The sequence below is a fragment of the Haplochromis burtoni genome, unplaced genomic scaffold, assembly GCF_018398535.1.
Source record: "Haplochromis burtoni strain Fernald_Lab_line unplaced genomic scaffold, NCSU_Asbu1 Contig_36, whole genome shotgun sequence".
In the NCBI taxonomy this organism is placed as follows: Eukaryota; Metazoa; Chordata; class Actinopteri; order Cichliformes; family Cichlidae; genus Haplochromis; species Haplochromis burtoni.
The window spans coordinates 2,197,975-2,219,772 of record NW_024582397.1 but is presented as its reverse complement, the minus strand read 5'-3'; the positions used below and the strand labels follow the sequence as shown (position 1 = coordinate 2,219,772).

Here is a 21,798-nt window from a genome sequence, read left to right as displayed (position 1 = left end):
CAAGTAGAACGGGATGGCTTTATTTCTATTGTGGGTGCAGTCAAGGAGTCTGCTTGCCCCTGTTAGAGCAACAGCCTCAGGAAAGGAGAAACTCAGCAAGACTCTGTGACTGCAGTATACTGATAGAATACAGAAAAAATACAGAGCCAAGATTAAATTTATCAGGAAAAGACGTTTAAATGTAGACCATAACAAAGATCAACCACACCAAGAGAGAAAGCTGGTCAAAAGTAACAAAAACAGGGAGGGAGTGCTACCAGCTTTGTCTCAATATGCACTGAAATATAGAGTCTGTCTACTTGCACCTAAGAACAAGAGGGAAGAGATGAGAAGCAAGTGGGGTGGGCGAAGAGAAGAGGTACAAAAGGGCATGTAATAGCCACAATGTAGACAACAGTGGTAAAACACTAAAAAACGCAACAGAGCAGAATATGTAAACGCGCAGTTGGCAGGAGGTGTTCTAAAACAACCTGAACACTGACATGGCTCGCAGATTGATTCCTTTTGTTGCATTTGCCACCTGCTTCACCCTTAATAGTGTTATGCATACTGCTTACCTCACCCTGAGGTTCCATGTTATTTCTAAGCACACATCTCATTGAAACGAGTGGCAGGACCAGGAACTTACCAACTAAGGGGCTCGACAACAGGACAAATAAAACACTGTCTGCCTCAAAGCAAAAAAGAACCATTTGTTTGTTTTTTTAATGTTTTGTTTTTTTTTTTACACTTCAATCTAGTAGAGGGGTTTGTTTTCAGGACACATTTTCTTAATGCTGCTTACTTTCTAATGTAATGCAGTTTTGTTCGACTGCACATTATGTGTAGGTCCATAGACACAAATGCAGGCAAAGTGGGTTGCTCAAGGGCACATTCAGTGATATTAGTTGAGGGGATTCATCTGCAATGTATTTAGTATATATTCCAAACATTCCAATTCAGGGACCAAAAATTTAAGTCTAATCAAAAGTTTGCTTCTCTAACATTCATCATTATCCTCTCTTGTAAATGGTCCAGCTTATTAGTTGTTTTTAAGAGTTTGCCTCGGCTTTAACGTTTACAAATGGCTTGACTTGGTCAAAGGAGTGAAACGGTGGCAAGATTAATCCCAGTATTATCATGTTTTAACCTCACCCTCTGCTTTCGGATTAAAACCTCTAGAGTGTGTAACGAGACATTTTAAAGAGCTTAGTAGTTTGTCTTGGCGGAAATACAAATATATCACTAAGCTGTGTTTTCTGTTATACTTATCTAGATTTATTTTACCACAGCAAATGCATGAATATGAACATGTAAAAGAGATGATTTAGCTGAAGCATATCTAACTCCAAATTTTTCTGTACATATTATATACTTTAAGTCCTGTAGTGTAGTATCAGAAGAGGAACCAGGATGCATATGGACAACAGATTAATAAATGGGTGAATAAAATACAACTGAGTCATTCAGCTGTATATAATTAAGTTTGTTTTAGTCTGTTTTCGGAGTTGCTTCCAGACCGCTTATAGGAAGAAGCTTGTCACTATCTGCTGTGTGGCAGGCAGGACCCAAAGCAGGGCTCGGAACACAGAAGGGTAAACTAAAGATGGCAGCTTTATTGCTGGAGAACCCCAGTACTTGTACAGAAAACTAGATACATTAAACTCAAACCACAGAATTAGTGAACCCAGAACTAGGAAAATACTGGGGTTAGGCAGGACACACAGACAGCACATGGGAGTGGTACGACGTGACAACAGATAGAGGAAAACACAGGGCTTAATACACCAGGGAGTAACGAGGGGATGGGAAACAGGAGGGAAGCACAGCTGGGGCTAATCTGACATAATGAGATAAGGAAACAAAGCAGAATACGCTGACATAGGACACAGACTGTCAAAATAAAACAGGAAGCATGACGCATTCACAAGGACGTGGACTTGACACTGAGACAGACTGGAGAGACAGAGGGAACGTGGAGACAAGAGTGACTAGATGTGGAGCGTGGGACACGGGAAAGTACAGCGTAGACATGGGAACCGAGAATAAACACAGGCTAAGATAAATACTAAGGGAGGAAGAACTACAATCACTAAGAACTAAAGAAAACCAAAACTGAACAACAATAAATCAAAGAATCAAATAATATAATTACAAAGTTTGAAACAGAAATTCTCAGTCGCAAACCCAGAACTCTGACAAAGCTGATCCAGAGGGTTTAATCTCTATGAATCTGCTGGTAGAACCTGTGGAGGGAGCCCGTTTTTGGATGCTGACAGACATGTGATCTTGGTCGTGTTTTAAGGATTTTAAAACCAGAAATGTTCAGCTGGAGCCTCCATTGGCCCCATAGCTGCTCCGAGCATCCCACAGTGTCATTGCTGCAATCCCAGTCTACATCCCACAGATATAAAAAGGTGATGGGGTCGGTCAAAAAAGGAAGCATGAAAAAGATGATGATGTAAGGTTGGGATTTGGAGTAGCTTTGGAAATTCACTTAGTCCAGTATGATAATAATATTTAATCACAACAACAACAACAACAACAATAATAATAATAATAATAATAATAATAATAATAATAATAATAATTTGACAATAATAACAACAAAAATAATACAAATATGGAGAATAGAGTAAAGTAATAACAAAAAAGCAACAAAAACTCAATTTTAGCAATAAAAATAGTAATCGTAAACAGAAGAGGAAGGTTTTTATGCTGGAAAAAATTATCAATTGTGGTTAATAAACTATATCAGAACCATGGTCATGGTAAATTAAATAAATAATGACCTAATCTTACCTTTCATACATTTCCCACTCCACATTCCCACATTCATTTCAGTCTAATCCAATTAGTAAAAAAAAGAAAAAAAGAAAATAGTTTAGAATAATACATTATATATATATATATATATATATATAATATATGTTTAAAATTAGTATTATATGTATGTCCAAAGACATGCAGCTTGTGGGGATAGGTTAATTGATTAATCTAAATTGTCACTAGGTATGAATGTGCGAGTGAATGTGAGTGTGAATGGTTGTCTGTCCCTATGTGTTAGCCCTGCGACAGACTGGCGACCTGTCCAGGGTGTACCCCGCCTTTCGCCCCGCCTTTCGCCCTATGACAGCTGGGATAGGCTCCAGCGCCCCCCGCGACCCTGAAAAGGATAAGCGGAAGCGAATGGATGGATATATATATATATAAACACCCAGCACGCCCCTGCGGGCGGTTTATCCTTCAAGCTCGGGTCCTCTACCAGAGGCCTGGGAGCTTGAGGGTCCTGCGCAGTATCTTAGCTGTTCCCAGGACTGCGCTCTTCTGGACAGAGATCTCCGATGTTGTTCCCGGGATCTGCTGGAGCCACTCGCCTAGCTTGGGAGTCACCGCACCTAGTGCTCCGATTACCACGGGGACCACCGTTTCACCTTCACCCTCCATCATCCTCTCGAGCTCTTCTCTGAGCCCTTGGTATTTCTCCAGCTTCTCGTGTTCCTTCTTCCTGATATTGCTGTCATTCGGAACCGCTACATCGATCACTACGGCCGTCTTCTTCTGTTTGTCTACCACCACTATGTCCGGTTGGTTAGCCACCACCATTTTGTCCGTCTGTATCTGGAAGTCCCACAGGATCTTAGCTCGGTCATTCTCCACCACCCTTGGGGGCATCTCCCATTTTGACCTCGGGACTTCCAGGTTATACTCGGCACAGATGTTCCTGTACACTATGCCGGCCACTTGGTTATGGCGTTCCATGTATGCCTTGCCTGCTAGCATCTTGCACCCTGCTGTTATGTGCTGGATTGTCTCTGGGGCATCTTTACACAGCCTGCACCTGGGGTCTTGCCTGGTGTGATAGACCCCAGCCTCTATGGATCTTGTACTCAGAGCTTGTTCTTGTGCTGCCATGATTAGTGCCTCTGTGCTGTCTTTCAGTCCAGCTTTGTCCAGCCACTGGTAGGATTTCTGGATATCAGCCACCTCCTCTATCTGCCGGTGGTACATACCGTGCAGGGGCCTGTCCTTCCATGATGGTTCCTCGTCTCCCTCCTCTTTCTTGGGTTTCTGCTGCCTGAGGTATTCACTGAGCACTCGGTCAGTTGGGGCCATCTTCCCAATGTATTCTTGGATGTTCGTTGTCTCATCCTGGACTGTGGTGCTGACACTCACCAGTCCCCGGCCCCCTTCCTTCCGCTTAGCGTACAGCCTCAGGGTGCTGGACTTGGGGTGAAACCCTCCATGCATGGTAAGGAGCTTTCTTGTCTTTATGTCAGTGGCTTCTATCTCCTCCTTTGGCCAGCCTATTACCCCAGCAGGGTACCTGATCACGGGCAGGGCGTACGTGTTGATGGCCCGGATCTTGTTCTTACCATTCAGCTGACTCCTCAGGACTTGCCTGACCCTCTGCAGGTACTTGGTGGTTGCAGCTTTTCTAGCGGCCTCTTCATGGTTCCCATTGCCTGCGGGATCCCCAGGTACTTGTAACTGTCCTCTATGTCTGCAATGTTGCCTTCTGGTAGTTCAATCCCCTCAGTTCTGACTACCTTCCCTCTCTTTGTTACCATCCGACTACACTTCTCCAGTCCGAATGACATTCCAATGTCATTGCTGTATAGCCTGGTAGTGTGGATCAGTGAATCGATGTCTCGTTCACTCTTGGCATACAGCTTGATGTCATCCATGTACAGGAGGTGGCTGACAACTGCTCCGTTCCGTAGTCGGTATCCGTAGCCAGTCTTGTTAATGATCTCACTGAGGGGGTTCAGGCCTATGCAGAACAGCAGTGGGGACAGAGCATCTCCTTGGTAGATCCCGCACTTGATGGTGACTTGATGCTACAATATAATAATATATATATAGATATATATATATTATATATATATATATTGTTGTATAAAATCATTTGTGGTTCTGGTACAATGTGTACATGTAATGTTACAATAAGGTTCAGCATTATCATTCTTTGATAACCCTAACCCTAGCCCTAACCCAAATGAATATGAGTATGATCAGTTCAGTCCACTAAATATGAGCAAAAGTCTTGCTCATATTTATAAAGTTGTAAAAACTTTATAAAGTGGTCTTAATTTTTAAAAAATAGTTCTACAGACTTTCTGAAGGTCTTTCAAAGTCTTTCTTTGGACACTGACTACTTTTTGATCACTTGCAGTCCGGTCCTTACACTTGACTACATTCAAAATAATGTTAAGCTACTTAGCACTGACCTATGAATCATTCAAGAATTACAGTGAAAGGCACCTAACTCAAGGCATGAACCACTGTTGTCTCTACACAAAACAGCCAATATTGCAAGCAACCAATTGTAAATCATATAGTTTACTTTTACCTTGCTACTAGCAACATTATTCAAAAACACATTATTGGTTCCCATTTCTTAATCTAAGAAAAAATGGGATGGGTGTAAAATAGTATTTTTGCTACAGATTACAGAAAACATACACAAGTATTTTTGTAGCTAGCAGCTCTTTGATTCCCAATGAGCTATTAGCTGAAAACTTGGCGCATCTTGGCATGTTGTGCAGTATGTCCTTAAAAAGTCTGAGGAAACTGGACAAGTAAAGGACAACAGAAAAAGTGTCTTTAAAGAAAGATCAATAGCAGATGAATAGGATCTGGAGGTCTTGTCCTTTAAACTGAGGAAAATAGCTTAACTGAGACCTGACAAAGGACCTGCCTGAGAGATACATGTGACCCTAAAGTTGATCTTCCTTCCGTTCACTGAAGCCTCATCAGACATGGTCCCACTGGAAGGGTTCCCTGTCTTATGAAAAACTGAATTATGAACTAAATTTGAATCAAAAATTTAATTAATAATATCTTCAACATATAGAAATGAGGTCAGAAAAGCAGTTGAGTGAAGAAGAAAAGGAGTAAAAGGTAAAAGAGTGGAGGCTCTGTCATGTCACACACACACACACACACACACACACACACACACACACACACACACACACACAATGAACACTCTCAGTCATGGATTGGCCTCCCCAGAGCCCAGACCTCAATATTATTGAAACATTGCGGGATCATCTTGATAAAGAGCTGAACAAAAGGCAAAAGGAGCTTTGGGATATCTTTTAAGAAAGCAAGAACGATTGTGTTCTTGTTCTTGAGTTTTATTGAAGAATAAAGGGGCCCATGCCAAATACTGACTTTGAAGCCTGTTAGAATTGTGCAAAAAAGCCTTTATATACATTTCCATTTATGATTTTATTCATTAAATCTTTGCACTTATTTCCCATTTTCCTTGAAAACTATAAAATAATAAAGGGTGGCTCAAGACTTTTGCATAGTGCTGTATATAATATATAGACACCAAGTGTTTATATGACAGTATCCACAAATGAGTGAGCAAGTGCAGCAGAGATGAGCATCATAGACTTGTGAAGTGGCTTCACTCATCACCTCTTAAACATATTTTTAGCATGATTATAGTCAGATGTTTGCAGAGGAGCAGGCAGATGTTTGTGGCTGCCAGTGTCCTGAGTATTTGTGCTTCTGCTGTTGGTATATTCTACTGATGCAGATGCTACTGGAACTACTTTGTGTATACTACAGCTACAATTTGTTTTGTACATGTACAAAAGATCCAACACCATGTTGCCCAGTTGTTTTATTACTTTATTTACTCAGCGTGTTGACAGACTCTGAGAGTAAGATGACAAGTTACACACTGCTTTTTGCAGGGCTGGAGAATGTATCTGATTGCATACATCTGTTAAATTTCAGCAAATAAACATTGTGTGTGTGTGTGTGTGTGTGTGTGTGTGTGTGTGTGTGTGTGTGTGTGTGTGTATTTGAATGTGTTCCTATCAGTGACAAATGCTGTAATATACTATTGTGGCACTGATTACATTTCTGGTCTCAGCATTTGGTAGACTTACCTTTCCTGATCCACAAAATGTATGCTAATTGAAACAGGTGACAAGGTGAGGCAAGGGAGCGTGAAAATGATCATCTGGATATCTGTGGTAGCACATTTGCCATCATGGCTTTCATTTTCCTGAATGACTCAATATTTGTTGTGCTGATACCTTTGTTAAAAAATACAAAGGTTACATCCAAGACATCATTGTTTTCAAGCAGAAATAGAAACATGTCCAAGTTGTTGAATAATCCATAAAAAATTGATGAATTTCAGGGGGGGCTTAATATTTCTGGTGACAAAAAAACTACAAGCATACAACAACAACAGGTCCCGTCAAAATACATAAGTGTCACGCTACATTGTAATTGAATCATCATAATTCATTCCATTTTTAGAAGGCTGTCGGAAGCATCTAAATTATGTGCTTGTCCTTCATTGTGTAAAATTCCACAATATCCTGCAATAAGCAGTTAATGAGAATATAGCTACCTGGGGAATGTTTTCAGGCAATGTTTGCGACTGGTGTTGTTCAGACTCAGCCTGACAAACAATGTCTGCGCATATTTAATGGAATACGTCTTGTGAAAACACAAAGTAGAAGCATCACAATGAGGACTGTCAGTGGACATTGTTGTAACCTCTGCACCACCTCATTAATGCTCCTCTAGCTAAGCTGTGATCGGCTGGACAGAAGTGTTGCAGGATTCAGCTCCACAGCCCCCTAATGTATATAAATGAAAAGTTGCAGGCTACTGTGGAGTACTGAATATTCACTCTTTTTGTAGATCACTTTGTCATGTAGAAAACAAAATATTTGTCTTTTAGTAAAATACAAACTCTTAGAATTCTTCAGCATATGATAAGAGTGGCTAAATAAAATCTTTGAGTAAAATGTCAAATTAAGCATACATTAATTTTATGCTTGTGAATTATTTACTTTTTTTGGGCCCAGTTTCTGGTTGTACAATATCCATTGTATTGGCTTGTGAATCAAAGGCTATCTAAAATTGTTTTTCTCCCATGTGAAATTTACGGTTGACTGGAAAATGAAAGCTGATTCAACAAATGGCATGTCTGGCAGAATTCCGTGAAACACAGAGCAGTTGAGTTGGTTAAACCTTAGGTTGTCAAAGTACCAACACACTTTACTTGATACATACAAAAAGGACCCGTGATCTCTTAAAATGACAAATACCTGACAAAAAAAAAAATATATATATATATATACATTCCACTTCCTGTTAATCACAGGTCACAGGTGATGCTAAATACTTTAGATTTCTTTAAAGAACCCTATTCATTCATTAGTATATTCTGATGCCTAAACTAAAGTGATGATCTTTATTTCGTCCTGCAAATATGAAAAAGCCATTTATATCTGACTTACAGCAGAACCAAGAAACATTTTAGCTTATATTCCACTTATTGAAGGATTACACTTCAAACTCATTGTGCTATCAGACAGCTGCCTAATCAGAGTCTAAGCCTAGATAAATGCGCTCTGCTGGAATTTAAAACTGTGACATTTATAAAAATGTCCTTCTCATATACTCATACGCTTTAGTTTCTCTGGTACAACATACCAAATACCCCGCTACAGCAATATTATGTTTGCATCATAAGACATCAGCGCTTTAAGAAATCTTTTAAAATAGGCCATGATGACGTGCTAGCTCTTCTCTACTAAATTCTATTAAGGACAAATGAACAACAACTCACACAAGCAATTAAAAAAAAATGTAAACAGTTTTCTACTGCAACTGAAAACATAAGATAAAATGACCAGAGACACATCCCAGCCATTCCCAGACAGCAGAAGCTGTCCTATTGAAAGTACACAGGTTTGAGGAAAAGCAACCCAGTGTCTCTCATCAGCTTAAGTGTGCAGTGGACTGATGTGAATTTTACTCCTCAGTGACTCTCACTACAACTGAAGCAGTTTCAGGGCTCACATACCAGACAAGCTATAGCATGAATAGTATTCAAAGGCACTGCACCTTTTTCTAGTAGAATTACTGCGCTATATTTTAAATAGTCTTATTACACTACCTGCAAATGTAAGTGTAAACAGTGTGAAATGGTGTGGGATATGAAGTTTACTTAAGACTGCTACTAAGGCAACCTGATACAGAGTATCGTCTTTTTTCCCTCTAATATCCACAAAAAAGAAAGACACTTCTGGTTTCACTTATCACCTGGGGAGTAATGTGGGAGTAGTTAAGTCCAGCGCGTGTCCAGGAGTTTGTGTGTCAATGAGCTGACCCATGTGTTCAAGAAAGAAGAGAAACTGCTTGGCTGTCTTAGGTGATTTTCTGTGTTTTAATGTATGCAGAATCCTTCTGCTCATGTTCTCTTACGCTGCTTTTGTATGATCTATTTTTACTCCCTTGTATTCATGTGAGACGCACAAAAGGTCAGAGAGAGGTGAAGGAGGGGGAACACTTTTTTTCCAAAAAGAAGAGAAATTTTCAACAGCCTGTGCAGACAACTGTCTAGACAGCATACAATCAGCTATTTAATTTATTATTTTTTTATATTACCAAGCATGGAAAGGAATAAGAAATGGCTAAGAAATAGGAACATAAAAACATATTCCTCATTTTGAGTCTGAGTTTGACATTTTTTTTCACCTGTAAAGAAAAAACTTTACAGGTGCCTTATTTATAGGGAAAATAGCTGATTGCTCGCAGTGAACAAGCCGAGGACAAAAAAAAAAAAAACTGCATATATTACAAGTAAGAATAATCTGTTTACCTTGCTTTCTTCTTTCTCTTTCATTTCCTTATGTTTTTCTCTCTTTCTCTCTCTAAATAACAGCCTAATTTCTGTGTTACTAATTATTTAACCCAGCAGTACTGCTGCTGCATTGTGCATTGCAGGGGAGTGAATGAGGTGAAGCAAAGACAAGGACGGATAAATAATGAATGTGACATAACTCCTACTGGATCTGGACATGCTTCCCTCAACCCTCAGAGCTGTCTGTGCAGCTGTGTTAATGATCTAAATGACACAGACTTAAATAAAGATAAGAGACACTGTCACTGGGATAAAAGTGGAAGAGAGCAAAACAAAAAAAAAGAGATTTTAAATGAATGCACTCCTGTCAGATAACTGGAGAAATACCACTTTTTAATATAGAGATTATTGACAATGAGCATGAATAACAAGGTCAGCAAACTTTATTCTTTTCAAAGCACAGGCCCACAAAAACTGTATATTATGCAATATATATCCTGTTAGCACTGTAGACTCATCCGTAAGTTGAGGTGCAGTGGATATTTTGTTAGTGTTTGCTATTGTGATCATGTTTAATGCTTAACTTATAACTGATGGTACTGAATGGAAAAAAGGACTTTTGTGCAGGAATGAAACATACTCCAGTATTTTTATTTTTATTTTATTTTTTTATGTTCTCTGGTTTGCTGAACCAAGAAAGTTTATTTGTTAAAAAATGCACTGGGAATGATCTTTTAATAGATCAAGCAAAGCAATCATTAAGTTTGAACAAGTCTACAGGAGATAACCTTCATGCCACTCCTCATGCAACTATACCACCATTAGTCCAAGACTGGGTTTGTAATTAAAATGTAATTTTCCATTACCACTTTGGCTTCCAACAATTATAAAAACAAGATAACTGAGATTAAACGATTATTGTGTCACATCCGATAATGCAGTAAAGCCCCAGTTTGCTCTGCATTATCAATCCATTTTTTGAATATTCACCCACTGAAAAGAGAAAGGTGAGCTTGGGCTTTTACTGTCTTAAGGTAGGTCAGATTTACTCTACTGATGATGTGTTTTGGAGTAGTAAAACGCTCAGTACGAGAGGAACCGCTGGTTCAGACGTTAAGTGGATGTGCTTGGATGAGAAGCCAATGGTGCGAAGCTACCATCTGTGGAATTATGACTCAATGCCTGTAAGTCATAATCCTGGCTAGATGTGATGATATCATAGTGCCATGAAAAGTTGGTGCAGGGAGCTGTTCACAACGCAGCTGGGGCAAAGCGCTGGATGATGGTCAGCTCTCTGCTGTGTTGCATCACCTGTTTGTGGAGAATCTAGTGTTAAATCACCTGCAGATGACCCAATTATTACTATTCACATATTATTGTGTATTTTAGTTTGAAGATTAAAATAGGTTTAGCTGGTCGTTGAATTTTGTGTATAAGAATTGGTTTATAAGGTTTGTTTAGTTAACAAAAAAGCCTCTTTTCTCTCTAATATAATAAGCTAAATACAGCTGAAAATAATTACAGACTTATAAAACGTGCTCCTTTTAAGCGTTAAGCAAAAAAGTTAAGCAAAAGGCGAACGTAGTGCTTTCAAAGAGTCCTTTATATATTGTAGCTGCAAAACATTCTTTATCGTGAAATTTCAAGGATTTTGTTGCTATTCACAAACTATTCACACTGTGTAACTGCAGCATGCATTTGTCACTTCAGTAGCCAAGTTGGTGTCAGTCACTATCTGATTACATGATGCATGTTGGATTTTTCTCAGTACAAGATGTACAGCAGTTCTGTGGTATAATGGGAATTTAATAGCCGTGATAGACTGCATGCAATTAGAGAGGGTGTGAAGAGCCCAGGATGGGATAGTAGTCTTGCCCACTGTATAAATTTTGCATGAAATTATGGAGTGGGAGCAATCTTGTCATGTGTAACCCCCCCGAAGTCCAGATTGTGTGGTGTGAAACATCCCTGTGATCATGTGATAAGAAAATAAATGCACACTCTATTCAGTGAGATTTTCACAGGGATTTTTGATTGACAGCTGTTGTGTTCTACAGGGTGCTTCTGGTTGTATGTGATAAACAGAGGTACATCCTCCCACCAACTGATTTGTTTCCTAATGTTTGTAGGCGCAGCTTTAATGAAGAAGCAGACCTGCTAACATTCTTGCAGAAGGGACCTCTTCAACAAGTATGGGGTCACCATGGAAACCATTCCTCCTCCTGTCTGTCATCAGTGGCCTTTCAGGTAAGAAATTCAAGAGCTAGTGTTCAGAGACTATTTAGAAAAGATGTACAGAATAATTTAAAGTATTAATATTACAAAAAGAAAATGATACAGTAATATCTAAAATGATAACTTGCCGGGGATAAATGTGCCACATGTAGGAGAATTTATTTATTCATTCATTTATCGGTGTCAAATATCGGGGATATTTTTTTCACTTTCACATCTTTAAAAAGACACGTTTTGTATTTAAATCCAAGAATTTATGTGCCAGGTTCTTCTTGGTTTCTAAAGGAGATAAAATTGGGAACACCTTTGCACACCTTCTGTGGTTGCTGTACAAAGTAATTACTCATTACCAAGTTTTATTTTATACATACCTTTCTACCTAATTAATAAAGAAAGAATAAAAGTAAATTTACGTAACATGAATGTATATCCAATTACCTTTAAAGTATCAGGCAGGCTTAACTGGCTTAGTAGTAATTAGTTTCAACATACCAGTGCTCTGCTTTATCTGTCTGCTATCCATTATCTTCCCATGCTACATCTTCACTAGTGTGTTTAGCAGTGAGCGCAAAATTTCAAATTACGGATCAAGCGACTCCCTCACTCAGTCTAGAACATGGATTTGCCGGTCTAATGGATTCTGCCCTTTTAACAGTTCTTTCAACCCACCAGAGAAGGGTTTGTGCACTCTGGGCCTTTCTCTGAGCTTCATTTATGGAAGTCAGAGAAGCTGCACTGACCTCACTGGTCTGCCTGTTAAACCATAATAATAAATGGAAACAACTGTTTCTTGAGTTTTAAACATTGTCTCTTGAGGCTGTTTGCTTCTGAATAAATTGTGGGCATATTTTTTAAAGTTAGGTATACTGCTGTAGAGCAGTATTGTACATTACAACCTTACAAAGGAACAAAGTGAGATATAATTTATTTTTAGCTGCTAAAAAATTATTTAACTTATATAAAAGTGACATAAAGCAACAAAGAAAAAAACCCCACAAATCTTTCTTTTCACTTTTCTCATTTTATGGTTCGAATGAAAATAGCTCATCCTGTATAAAACAACCATTGTTGTTCAGGCAACTATTCCGGATTCAGTATTGTGTGTTGTTAGCCCACATTTGCCACAGACAGAATTTAGGGTGGGCCACTCAGATATATTAATGGTCAATTTGGTGACAAATTCAAAAATGTCTAGCTCCAACCCACTTCCTCTCATTTTCCCACCAACGGGCTGGCTGGACAAGTTGCCTCTGTGATGGTCCTTGATATCACTCAGCTCCCTCTCCAGAGAGCCTTTAATCTTGTGGTCAGACAGACTCCCACTCCACTGTCTTGGACTGATTATATTTCTTAGTTAACGATTTTTCACAGGGTACTTGGCAATTTAAGTATTTGCATAGGAGCACTAAATATAATTCTGTGGGGGGAAAAAAACGCTTGAATTATTATTCAATAAAAAAATTTAACATTAAAAGTTGTTTCTTGGGACTGTCACATAGGAAATTTCTTTTATACCTTTGATTGTGACCCACTGTTTTGCATTCATTAGATTGTGAATATATTTTATTTTATATATTGCCATAAATCTATTACACATGGTTTTTTGTAGACAGTACAGTTTGTACCACAGAATGCCAATTATTCACAGTGCTGCATAAACTTTACAGCAAACCAGACATTTACCACAATTTGAAAATGTTAACATCCCAGCAACTACTGTATACTGTTCAAGAAAGCCAAAGTGTGGGCTCCCAAACCTCTGCTACTGGTATTAGCAGGGAAGCTGCCTAACAAGCCTCCAGTGGTAATTTGAGCTTGAACTCCATCAGCTGACAGGCCTGAGCTTGTATTTCAAAAGCACCATAAGGTTTGATGTAGTCTAATCATAAGCATTTTGAACTGCTGTCTGTAAACTGTAATCATTGCTTCCCCAGGGATTTTGTAAAAGCAATGCATGGAGCGCGTGGGAATGTGTGAAGGAGATGGTAAAGCTGATGACTGACAATTTTGAGTTAGTTTTTAATCAAGCTGTTTTTCGTCACAAAGTGTCCAATATTCAACTTTTAAATGCAATGCTTTTACAATACTTTTGAATCCCATTTAAAACCTTTGAAAGCAATGGTCTCAGTAGAGCTTTATGCACAAATAGAAGCATAAATATAAAAGGAGTTGTTTAACAAACTGTAGAACACTCATATATGGTAGCATTTGACAGCTGACCATCACTGACAGTGCTGACCACTGTCCATCACAAAGTGTGAAGGAGGATAATTATAGTGAGTTCCTGTTTTCTATTTTCTGTATAGCTTTTTAATGTGCCCTAAAGGCATGAAGAAATGTAAGAGTTTATTCTCCCTTTTAAAAAAAAAAAAGTATTTTAAATTCACAAGAAGAATCACTGCAAAGTGCAGTGACTATTGAAAGCTTTTCAGCCCAACATGAGCACTTAAGAAATTTCTCATAAATGGCTTGTGTGTCTCTATGTGGGTGTCTCTTTGCTTTATGTGCGATAACCGAACAGGCCACGGTTGCTATAGAAGATTCTGATTTTTCAAACATGAATAGAGAAATAGGAAAACTGGTTGGAGAGTCAACAGACTCTGGTTCACTAAGGTCTACTATGGGACTTAACAATTAACCGAATCTTACAGTAGTAGTAGTACATTTGGCACCAATTCCCAATGAAAGCAATACTACAAGGTATTGGTGTATGTATGAAGGTGGTAAGAAGATATCAATACTAACAGAAATTCCACTATTAAGTAACTGTGACTTGGACTTTTTAAAATTAGCTGACAGGAAGTTACTGTGGAAAAGAGAAGAGTTTTCAGTAATTCTTTTTCTGTTTGTCAAGACTTCAACAGTTTATCAAGTTTATGAACAGGGACTTAGCGGCTTGTGTAGTTAATTTGGTTCAGTTGAGCCAATTCTGTCCATTGATTTTTGATCTCAGGATTTGGTTTCCTGGTTCCTTAGATGTGTACAGTTGACAGAATTTGCTCTGCTTGCTCATTATGGGTGTCTCATCTCAGTACTACTACAATGACTTCTGTTGTCTTCCTGCTTTTTAAACTAGCTTCCTTTCAGAAAAAAAAGAATACAAGGTTGTTTCTCCTTCTGGAATATAGGTGAACATATGTTCACATATACTGTTATGTACAACAAACTCAAGTATTTAAATGCTGTATATTTTTGCTATATTATTTTTAACTTGGTATTTTTTGCACTACACATATAGTGACATAGAAAGAAGGAAATACAAAGAATGTCATCAATTCTCCTACACTGATGGCTGCAGTATTCACTGAACATATCTATGCAATTCAGCTGAAAATTGGATACAGGAAATGCAGTCTTTGTTTCATTCTTGTGTGATTTAGTTGAATGACAATGCCAGGAGATTTATCACAGTGTAAACAAAAGTATTTCATGATTGCATAAAAATCTAAAAAAAAGACACCTACTGTTATGCATGTGCATATTTTTCATTTTCTTTAACCTTTATTTAACAGCATGATATGACTTTAGATTAAATTGTCTTTTGCATGTGTGTACAGGCTACAATAGACAGCAATACTATCAACAGAGTAGTAGTGCACGCACGCACACACACACACACAAATAAAAACATCTAAATTACACAAAACACATATGCCAATAGAGAAAAATACAAACACAGCCAAAATGTATGAATTATAGCATCTGTAAAGCATAAACCAGTAAACACATTGTCTTGAGCCAAAATATGGGGGTAGTAATATTGAGTCAAGACATTGTTTTGCAACCTGAATAACATCCTAAAATCACAAATTCAGTTTGTGAGACCAGCTCCATTTAGTTGAGGACTCCAGGAGGACAGAGCTTTAACTCAGAATACCCTTTTCCAAATATTTGGGGCAGATATTGTTGCTTGACAATGACAAGTTTTTAAATTTGTTTGCCTTCATTCTTCTTCAGCCAAACTTTTCAAGGGACTTGAATGCATCATTCATCCATACATTAACACTAATTTTTGTCTTGAAGGTAACTGAAATGAATAGAGTCCAATTGTTGCAAATTTGTTGCAAATTGTTGTTACTGTGATACCACAAATAGTTTGGGTCATAATGACGTATTTGACTAATGTTGTAATAATTATATATATAATATATATATTATATATATATATATATTATATAGATTGCAAATACGAGAGCGATAGATATAGAGAGAGAGAGAGAGAGAGGAGAGAGAGAGGAGAGAAGGGAGAGAGAGAGAGAGAGAGAGAGAGTTGTAGTTCTCCATTTTAGTCAGAACAGCACTGTGAACTAAGTGTGCTTTTAGTACTCACAACTATCAGAGATGTGTCACATTTTAGTAAGAGTGCCACACTTCAAACTGGTTTTCAATATTATCAGCAGTAGGAGCCGTGAGCAGCTGTTCCCACGGGTGTGATGCTGTCTTTGTCTAGTATAATACTTTTGACACAATGGTTTGTATAATGGATTTTTGACCCACTGTTCTCCATGAGAACAGAAAATACTCAGTTTGAAGACAGTAGTTGCTCCATTCTATTTTACTTTCCCCTGTGCCTCTCTTCGTTGTCATAGAAGGGTGTGGACCCTTCTATGACATAGAAGGGAGAGGGCACTAACAAAGTGGGTTGAGCAGGCATAATGTCTGGGGCCATTTTTTTTTCTTTTTTTCCCACCTCAGTCCACCAGTGATTGAAATATAATATTTCTTGGAGTGTTAAGTGTGGAATGGTAATTCAGCTTTTCCTTGGTTAACTCAGAGGTATCTCAATATTAAAAGTGGGTTGCAGGGAATATAGATGTGTAGTGCCGTATAAGTGATGCATGAAGTAATTTTCACCAAGGGCAAAAGAGTCAAATGACAGAAATATGGCTGTTTGTGGGGAAACGAATGAGTATTTGCATGCAGTACACAGAGCCGGACCATGCAATGAATATATATTGCTGTAATTGTATACCTTGAAAAATAAACTTTAAAATATGGAGTTGTTATAAAAAGTGACACCCCCATTCCATAACTGCATCTCCCACTAGCCTAGCATTCCAATAATCCAAAAGTCATGGTCTGTTAGTCAGTGTACAGGAAAAGCAGTCATCAGTAATCACAAACCTGTGCTAACCTGGTACATTTAAACCGTGTTGAATACAAGGAATGTGGATGTCATGTTCCTGTGTTTCCTGTACATTATTTGATCAGTTTAAAATGTTCCAAGATTAATTAATTTCAACATGTTGGACTTCACCATCACACCTTGAACAAGTTGTTTTTAACTTACTTGTGTTTCCTATTTGTTAATTCCTCTTATTTTCACTGTCTCTTGTGCTTTGTATTTCATTTCATTTCCACCTCTGTCTCATTACACCAGCTGTGTTCACTTCCCCTAATTGCCCTCTTGTGTGTGGGTGTGTGTGTGTGTGTGTGTGTGTGTGTGTGTGTGTGTGTGTGTGTGTGTGTGTATATAATATATATATATATATATATATATATATATACATATATATATATATATATTTATGTATATTTATATATATATATATATATATTTAAATAATGGTGTCTTTCCCTTTCACAGTGTCTGTTTTTGCTCCTTGTGTCATCCCTGCCCAAATTGTCGAGTCCTATATGAACCTTGCTATTTGGATTTTGGGATTTTCCATCAGTTTGAATAAAAGTGTTTCCAGTTTGTTCGATTGTCTACAGAGTCTGCATTTTAAGTTCTGCAAATGCATGACAGTGGAGTCTATTTTTGGTCCAACCATCAGGATAAAGAAAACGTATAACCTCTGACTTTTTTTTTTTTGTCCGATTATTATGCATCTTCAATATGAATTTTATGTTAAGAAAAAAAAGGAACAAGTACAAGCAGCATACTGAATTTACTCCCACACTTGCCATCAGGAGGTATGACACATTAATACCATAAATCATACAGTACCATTGCGGTTTCATTGTTACTGTGGCAAGGTTGAAGCAACTCATACAATCCCCACCGTACGCCAAGGATCATGAAAAAAGACTGGGTTTTAGTAAGTAGTCCACTGTGATATGAGGTGAAGTGAGGTTGCATATGATGTATGGATTGTTCTATCTGTAATGATATTCCACTGAATAAATGGTCTCAAGCATAATCAGCTTCAGTCAATATAATCTTCCTGTGAAGGTCTTCATTAATCTTACAGGCTATGCCTAATCATGTCCATCTACTTGAGCACCCACGAATGTCTCACCTACTTACTGTATGTTATTCTAATTAATTTTTCACACCATTGTCCAGAGGCTGCCGACAAAGCCCCACAAGACTCGCATATTGTGCCCTGCACAGTGTCAGCCCAACGGCCTAATACAAGTGGATAGGTTTTCAGTGTTTCCCCAGTGTTTGTTTCTCCAGATCTCACCTCTGTTAACTCGAAACGTGTCATCCTCCTTTAGCCTCACCTTCACCTCTGTTGTTGTTTTGTTTGCATGTTAAGTCCCTTGTCTCAAATCCATGTACGTGTCCTTTGTAGGCACACTGCATAATAATTTAGAGTAGCTTATTACAGAAAGGTGATCTCCATTAAAGTAAACGTACAGTCTAGTAGTTTAAAACACACGTCATAATAAAGACAAGGTAACAGGAATGTTTGACTTTTTGTTCTTTGTTCAAGTATGGAATGGCTGTTGCCTCCTTTGTTGATGTTATCATGAAGGTGGTGTTAAGACCTGAAACGATCACCGATGGCATTGCTCTGGAGCTCCCTGAAATACAGCAAGTGCAGGCCTTTCAGCAACAATGAGTGTGACTGATTTTGCACCCACTGAAAGATAGGGATCAGCAGGATCTGCAAGGGTCATTGCTTTTATCAGATGAAGGTGACAGCTGACAAGTGCAAGTGCCCGTTGGCTTCAGCAGTCAAACAAATAAAAAAAGTTATTTGTCTGACTGCTGTATTTGTCAGGATTTAGGAATGCTATTTTTCCTGAGAAAAGACAGTGATACGTTTTATAACCTCCACCAAACATTATGTCAATTAAAGCATACATGCAGTTTGTACAACATCCCTTTAACGTTATGTTATGTTTCTTATAATAGTAACTTTTTGTTTGTCTGCTTGTCTGGTACCTAGGATGCCAGTGTATAATTTTGCATAGTTTTTCCAAACAAGCCAGGGAGCATGCATGTCTCTGTTAAAATCAAATATGTATAGTTTTATTTTAGTAGCAGCATCAAGATATCTGGTTATAGGCTCTGCTTTTTTCTTGTTAAAAATTCCTTGGTGGTGCCAGAGGTCAGACAAAAATGGCTACACTGCTTCAAGCTGACAGGAGGCAACAGTAACTCAAATAACAACTTGTTGTCCAAGATATGCAGAAGATCATTTTTGAATGCACAACACATCCTACCTTGAAGCAATGACTGTAGAGCAGATCAGCTATAGGAGGAGAAGACTGCACTGGGTGCCACTCAGCCAAGAACAGAAAACTGAGGCCACAGTTCATAAGGAACCACCAAAATGTGACAATTCAAGATTGATAAAATGTTTCCCGGTCTGATGAGTCTCAATTTCTGCTGCGGTATTTGGATGGTAGGGTCACAATGTGGCATAAAAAACATAAAAACACAGATCCATTCCGCCGTGTGTCAACACTTCAGGCTGGTGATGGTGCTGTAGTGAGTATATTTTTTTGGTATACTTTAGGCCCCTTTGTACAAACTGAGCATCATTTATATCCCACAGCCTACCTGAGTGTTGTTGCTGACCATGTGCATCCCTTTATAACTACAATGTACTCATGCTCTGATGGCTGTTTCCTGAAGGATAAAGCAGCATGCCCCAAAGCTCAAGTAATCTGAGAATGACAATATATATAATAGCACCTTGTTAGATGTGGTTGAATAGGAGTTTCACACCATAGGAGTACAGCAAACAAATCTGCATTAACTGCATTATGCTATCATGTTGATATAGACTAAAATCTCATAGGAATGTTTCAGCACCTTTTATATATAATATAATACCTAAAGAGTGGCTTGTGAGTGTATATCTTTTTTATGAAGTCAGTGGAAACAATAAATAATATTTGGATGGCTGTTACAATATAAATTCATTGAAATGACAGTAGCTTAATCACCACTGTTGTCATGTACTTTACAGGCACTGCACTTTTACTATTGCATTAAGTGGTAAAGCTGTGTTAGTAATTCACAGTATTATATTGTACTGTCTTGAACCCCTGGCATAATGAGCAACGACTATGTACTAAACTCAGGTGTGTCTGCATTACTCATCCATAATGGGTGAAACTAAGCTGTTCATGTGTGACTTAGAACTAGTTTACTGATATGAAGGAGAAAAAGGCTTCATCGCTGCTTCTTCTCTAAACACCAGATGCATAAAATCCATGCCAATATTTCATGAGTTGAAAATATTTTTCTTACTCATCTACTCTTAATGCAACCGTTCACACCGACCATGTAATTTAACTGGACAAATTTGCAACATTTTTTTTTAAATCAAGCTCAATTTTTCCGATTTTTTTTAGACTTTTGGGGGGATCTGACTAAACAGATCGGACAAATCAGATCACTGAATTTCTGTAGATGTGCAGTGAATACACAATGAGGTGGAAATAGTAAAATATTAGTCTTTCACGTCAGACACAGCGAGATGCTGATCCGGGTCAATCGGCTCTCTGAAATTATTTCTCTGCCTTTTCAGATGTGATCTCAGCCCTGCCAACAAGACCTCAAACTGCCCTACTTACATCCTGCAGTATGTACAAAAGCATGATACAGTTTCAACTCCTGGATCAAACTACGAAATTCTCCCTACTGCTACCTTCTCGTGAGAATTGGATGAACCAGAATCTCAGTTTCTTAGTTTTATTGTTAAGAGAAATCAGAACCAGCTCATCATGCCTCTATGTTGACGTAATTTTCTTCATAATGCATTTTTTTGATGACTAATTCATCACAAAAATGCAACATGTTCAGTGACTACATACGTTACACGGCAAATTTCGATTTGGAAATTCGTTTGGGTTTTTTTTCACAGTGCATTCAGTGTGTAACAGTCTAATGCTTGATTTAGTCTTCTGCAGGAAATATCTACATCCCAACTCAGGTTACCTAAATCATGTAACCACAAACTCCTTTTATCCCTACACCACAACCTTCCATGACATTCAAAGTCATTGTGGTATGCCTCAGCCAAACTAGTAGTACATACAGACATTTCTCGGGAGATGCACTCCAAGTTACACAGAAGGTTGTGGCATTGGGTTAAAATGGGGTTCCCATTATGGTGAAAGTTACGATGTAGATCTGACACAGAAGTATAATTCACGTGCTAAGTCTATATATGTATTGTAAAAGCTATTAAAACGATTAATAATACAATTAGACCTATAAAAGCAATGACAAGTATTATATTGTTTCACAAAGGGCAAGACAAGATAGGATATAAAAAATGCTTTATTTATTCCAACGGTTAGGAAATTACTGTGTTACAGTTATTTAGCTACACAGTAGCTTATGCCGTAGATTTAACAAAAGTCGCACACAGGATAGCACAAATTCACAAAGCCACCAATCCAAAAGTTTTTCAGAAAATCCTTCAAAAAATACCTAGTAACCAGTTTCTTTAGCTTGTCTCAACCTGACTGTCAGGAGTTATGACTGTCTTACTGGTTTATTACTTTAGGGACACTTAGGTACATCAAGTAGAATACAATGTAAAAAAAATGAAAGCTACTTAGACCTTAATATTTAAAAAAACACTAGATTATCATATCATGAGTGTGTCAGAATTGTGATAGTCCTACAATAGCTACAGTATGTTATATATTAAATGAAACCATAATGTTGCTCAAGCTCATGAGTATTTTAAAATCCCATGCTCCCTATAAGTATGACTCATTTTGTACTGTGAAAAACACTTCTGGGCTATTTTTTATGG

At 38.1% G+C, this 21,798-nt stretch overlaps 1 protein-coding gene across 4 annotated transcripts in view; it reads left to right on the top strand.

Moving 5' to 3' along the window:
* The window catches only part of cntn5 (contactin 5), a 116,616-nt gene that overhangs the window by 24,837 nt on the left and 69,981 nt on the right, over positions 1 to 21,798 (top strand). For all 4 annotated transcript variants that reach the window (XM_042219692.1, XM_042219691.1, XM_042219690.1 and 1 more), the window contains exon 2: positions 11,740 to 11,857. In XM_042219692.1, the coding sequence (XP_042075626.1) occupies positions 11,803 to 11,857 (55 nt within the window). In that variant the 5' untranslated portion in view covers positions 11,740 to 11,802. The remainder of the gene's footprint in view (positions 1 to 11,739; positions 11,858 to 21,798) is intronic.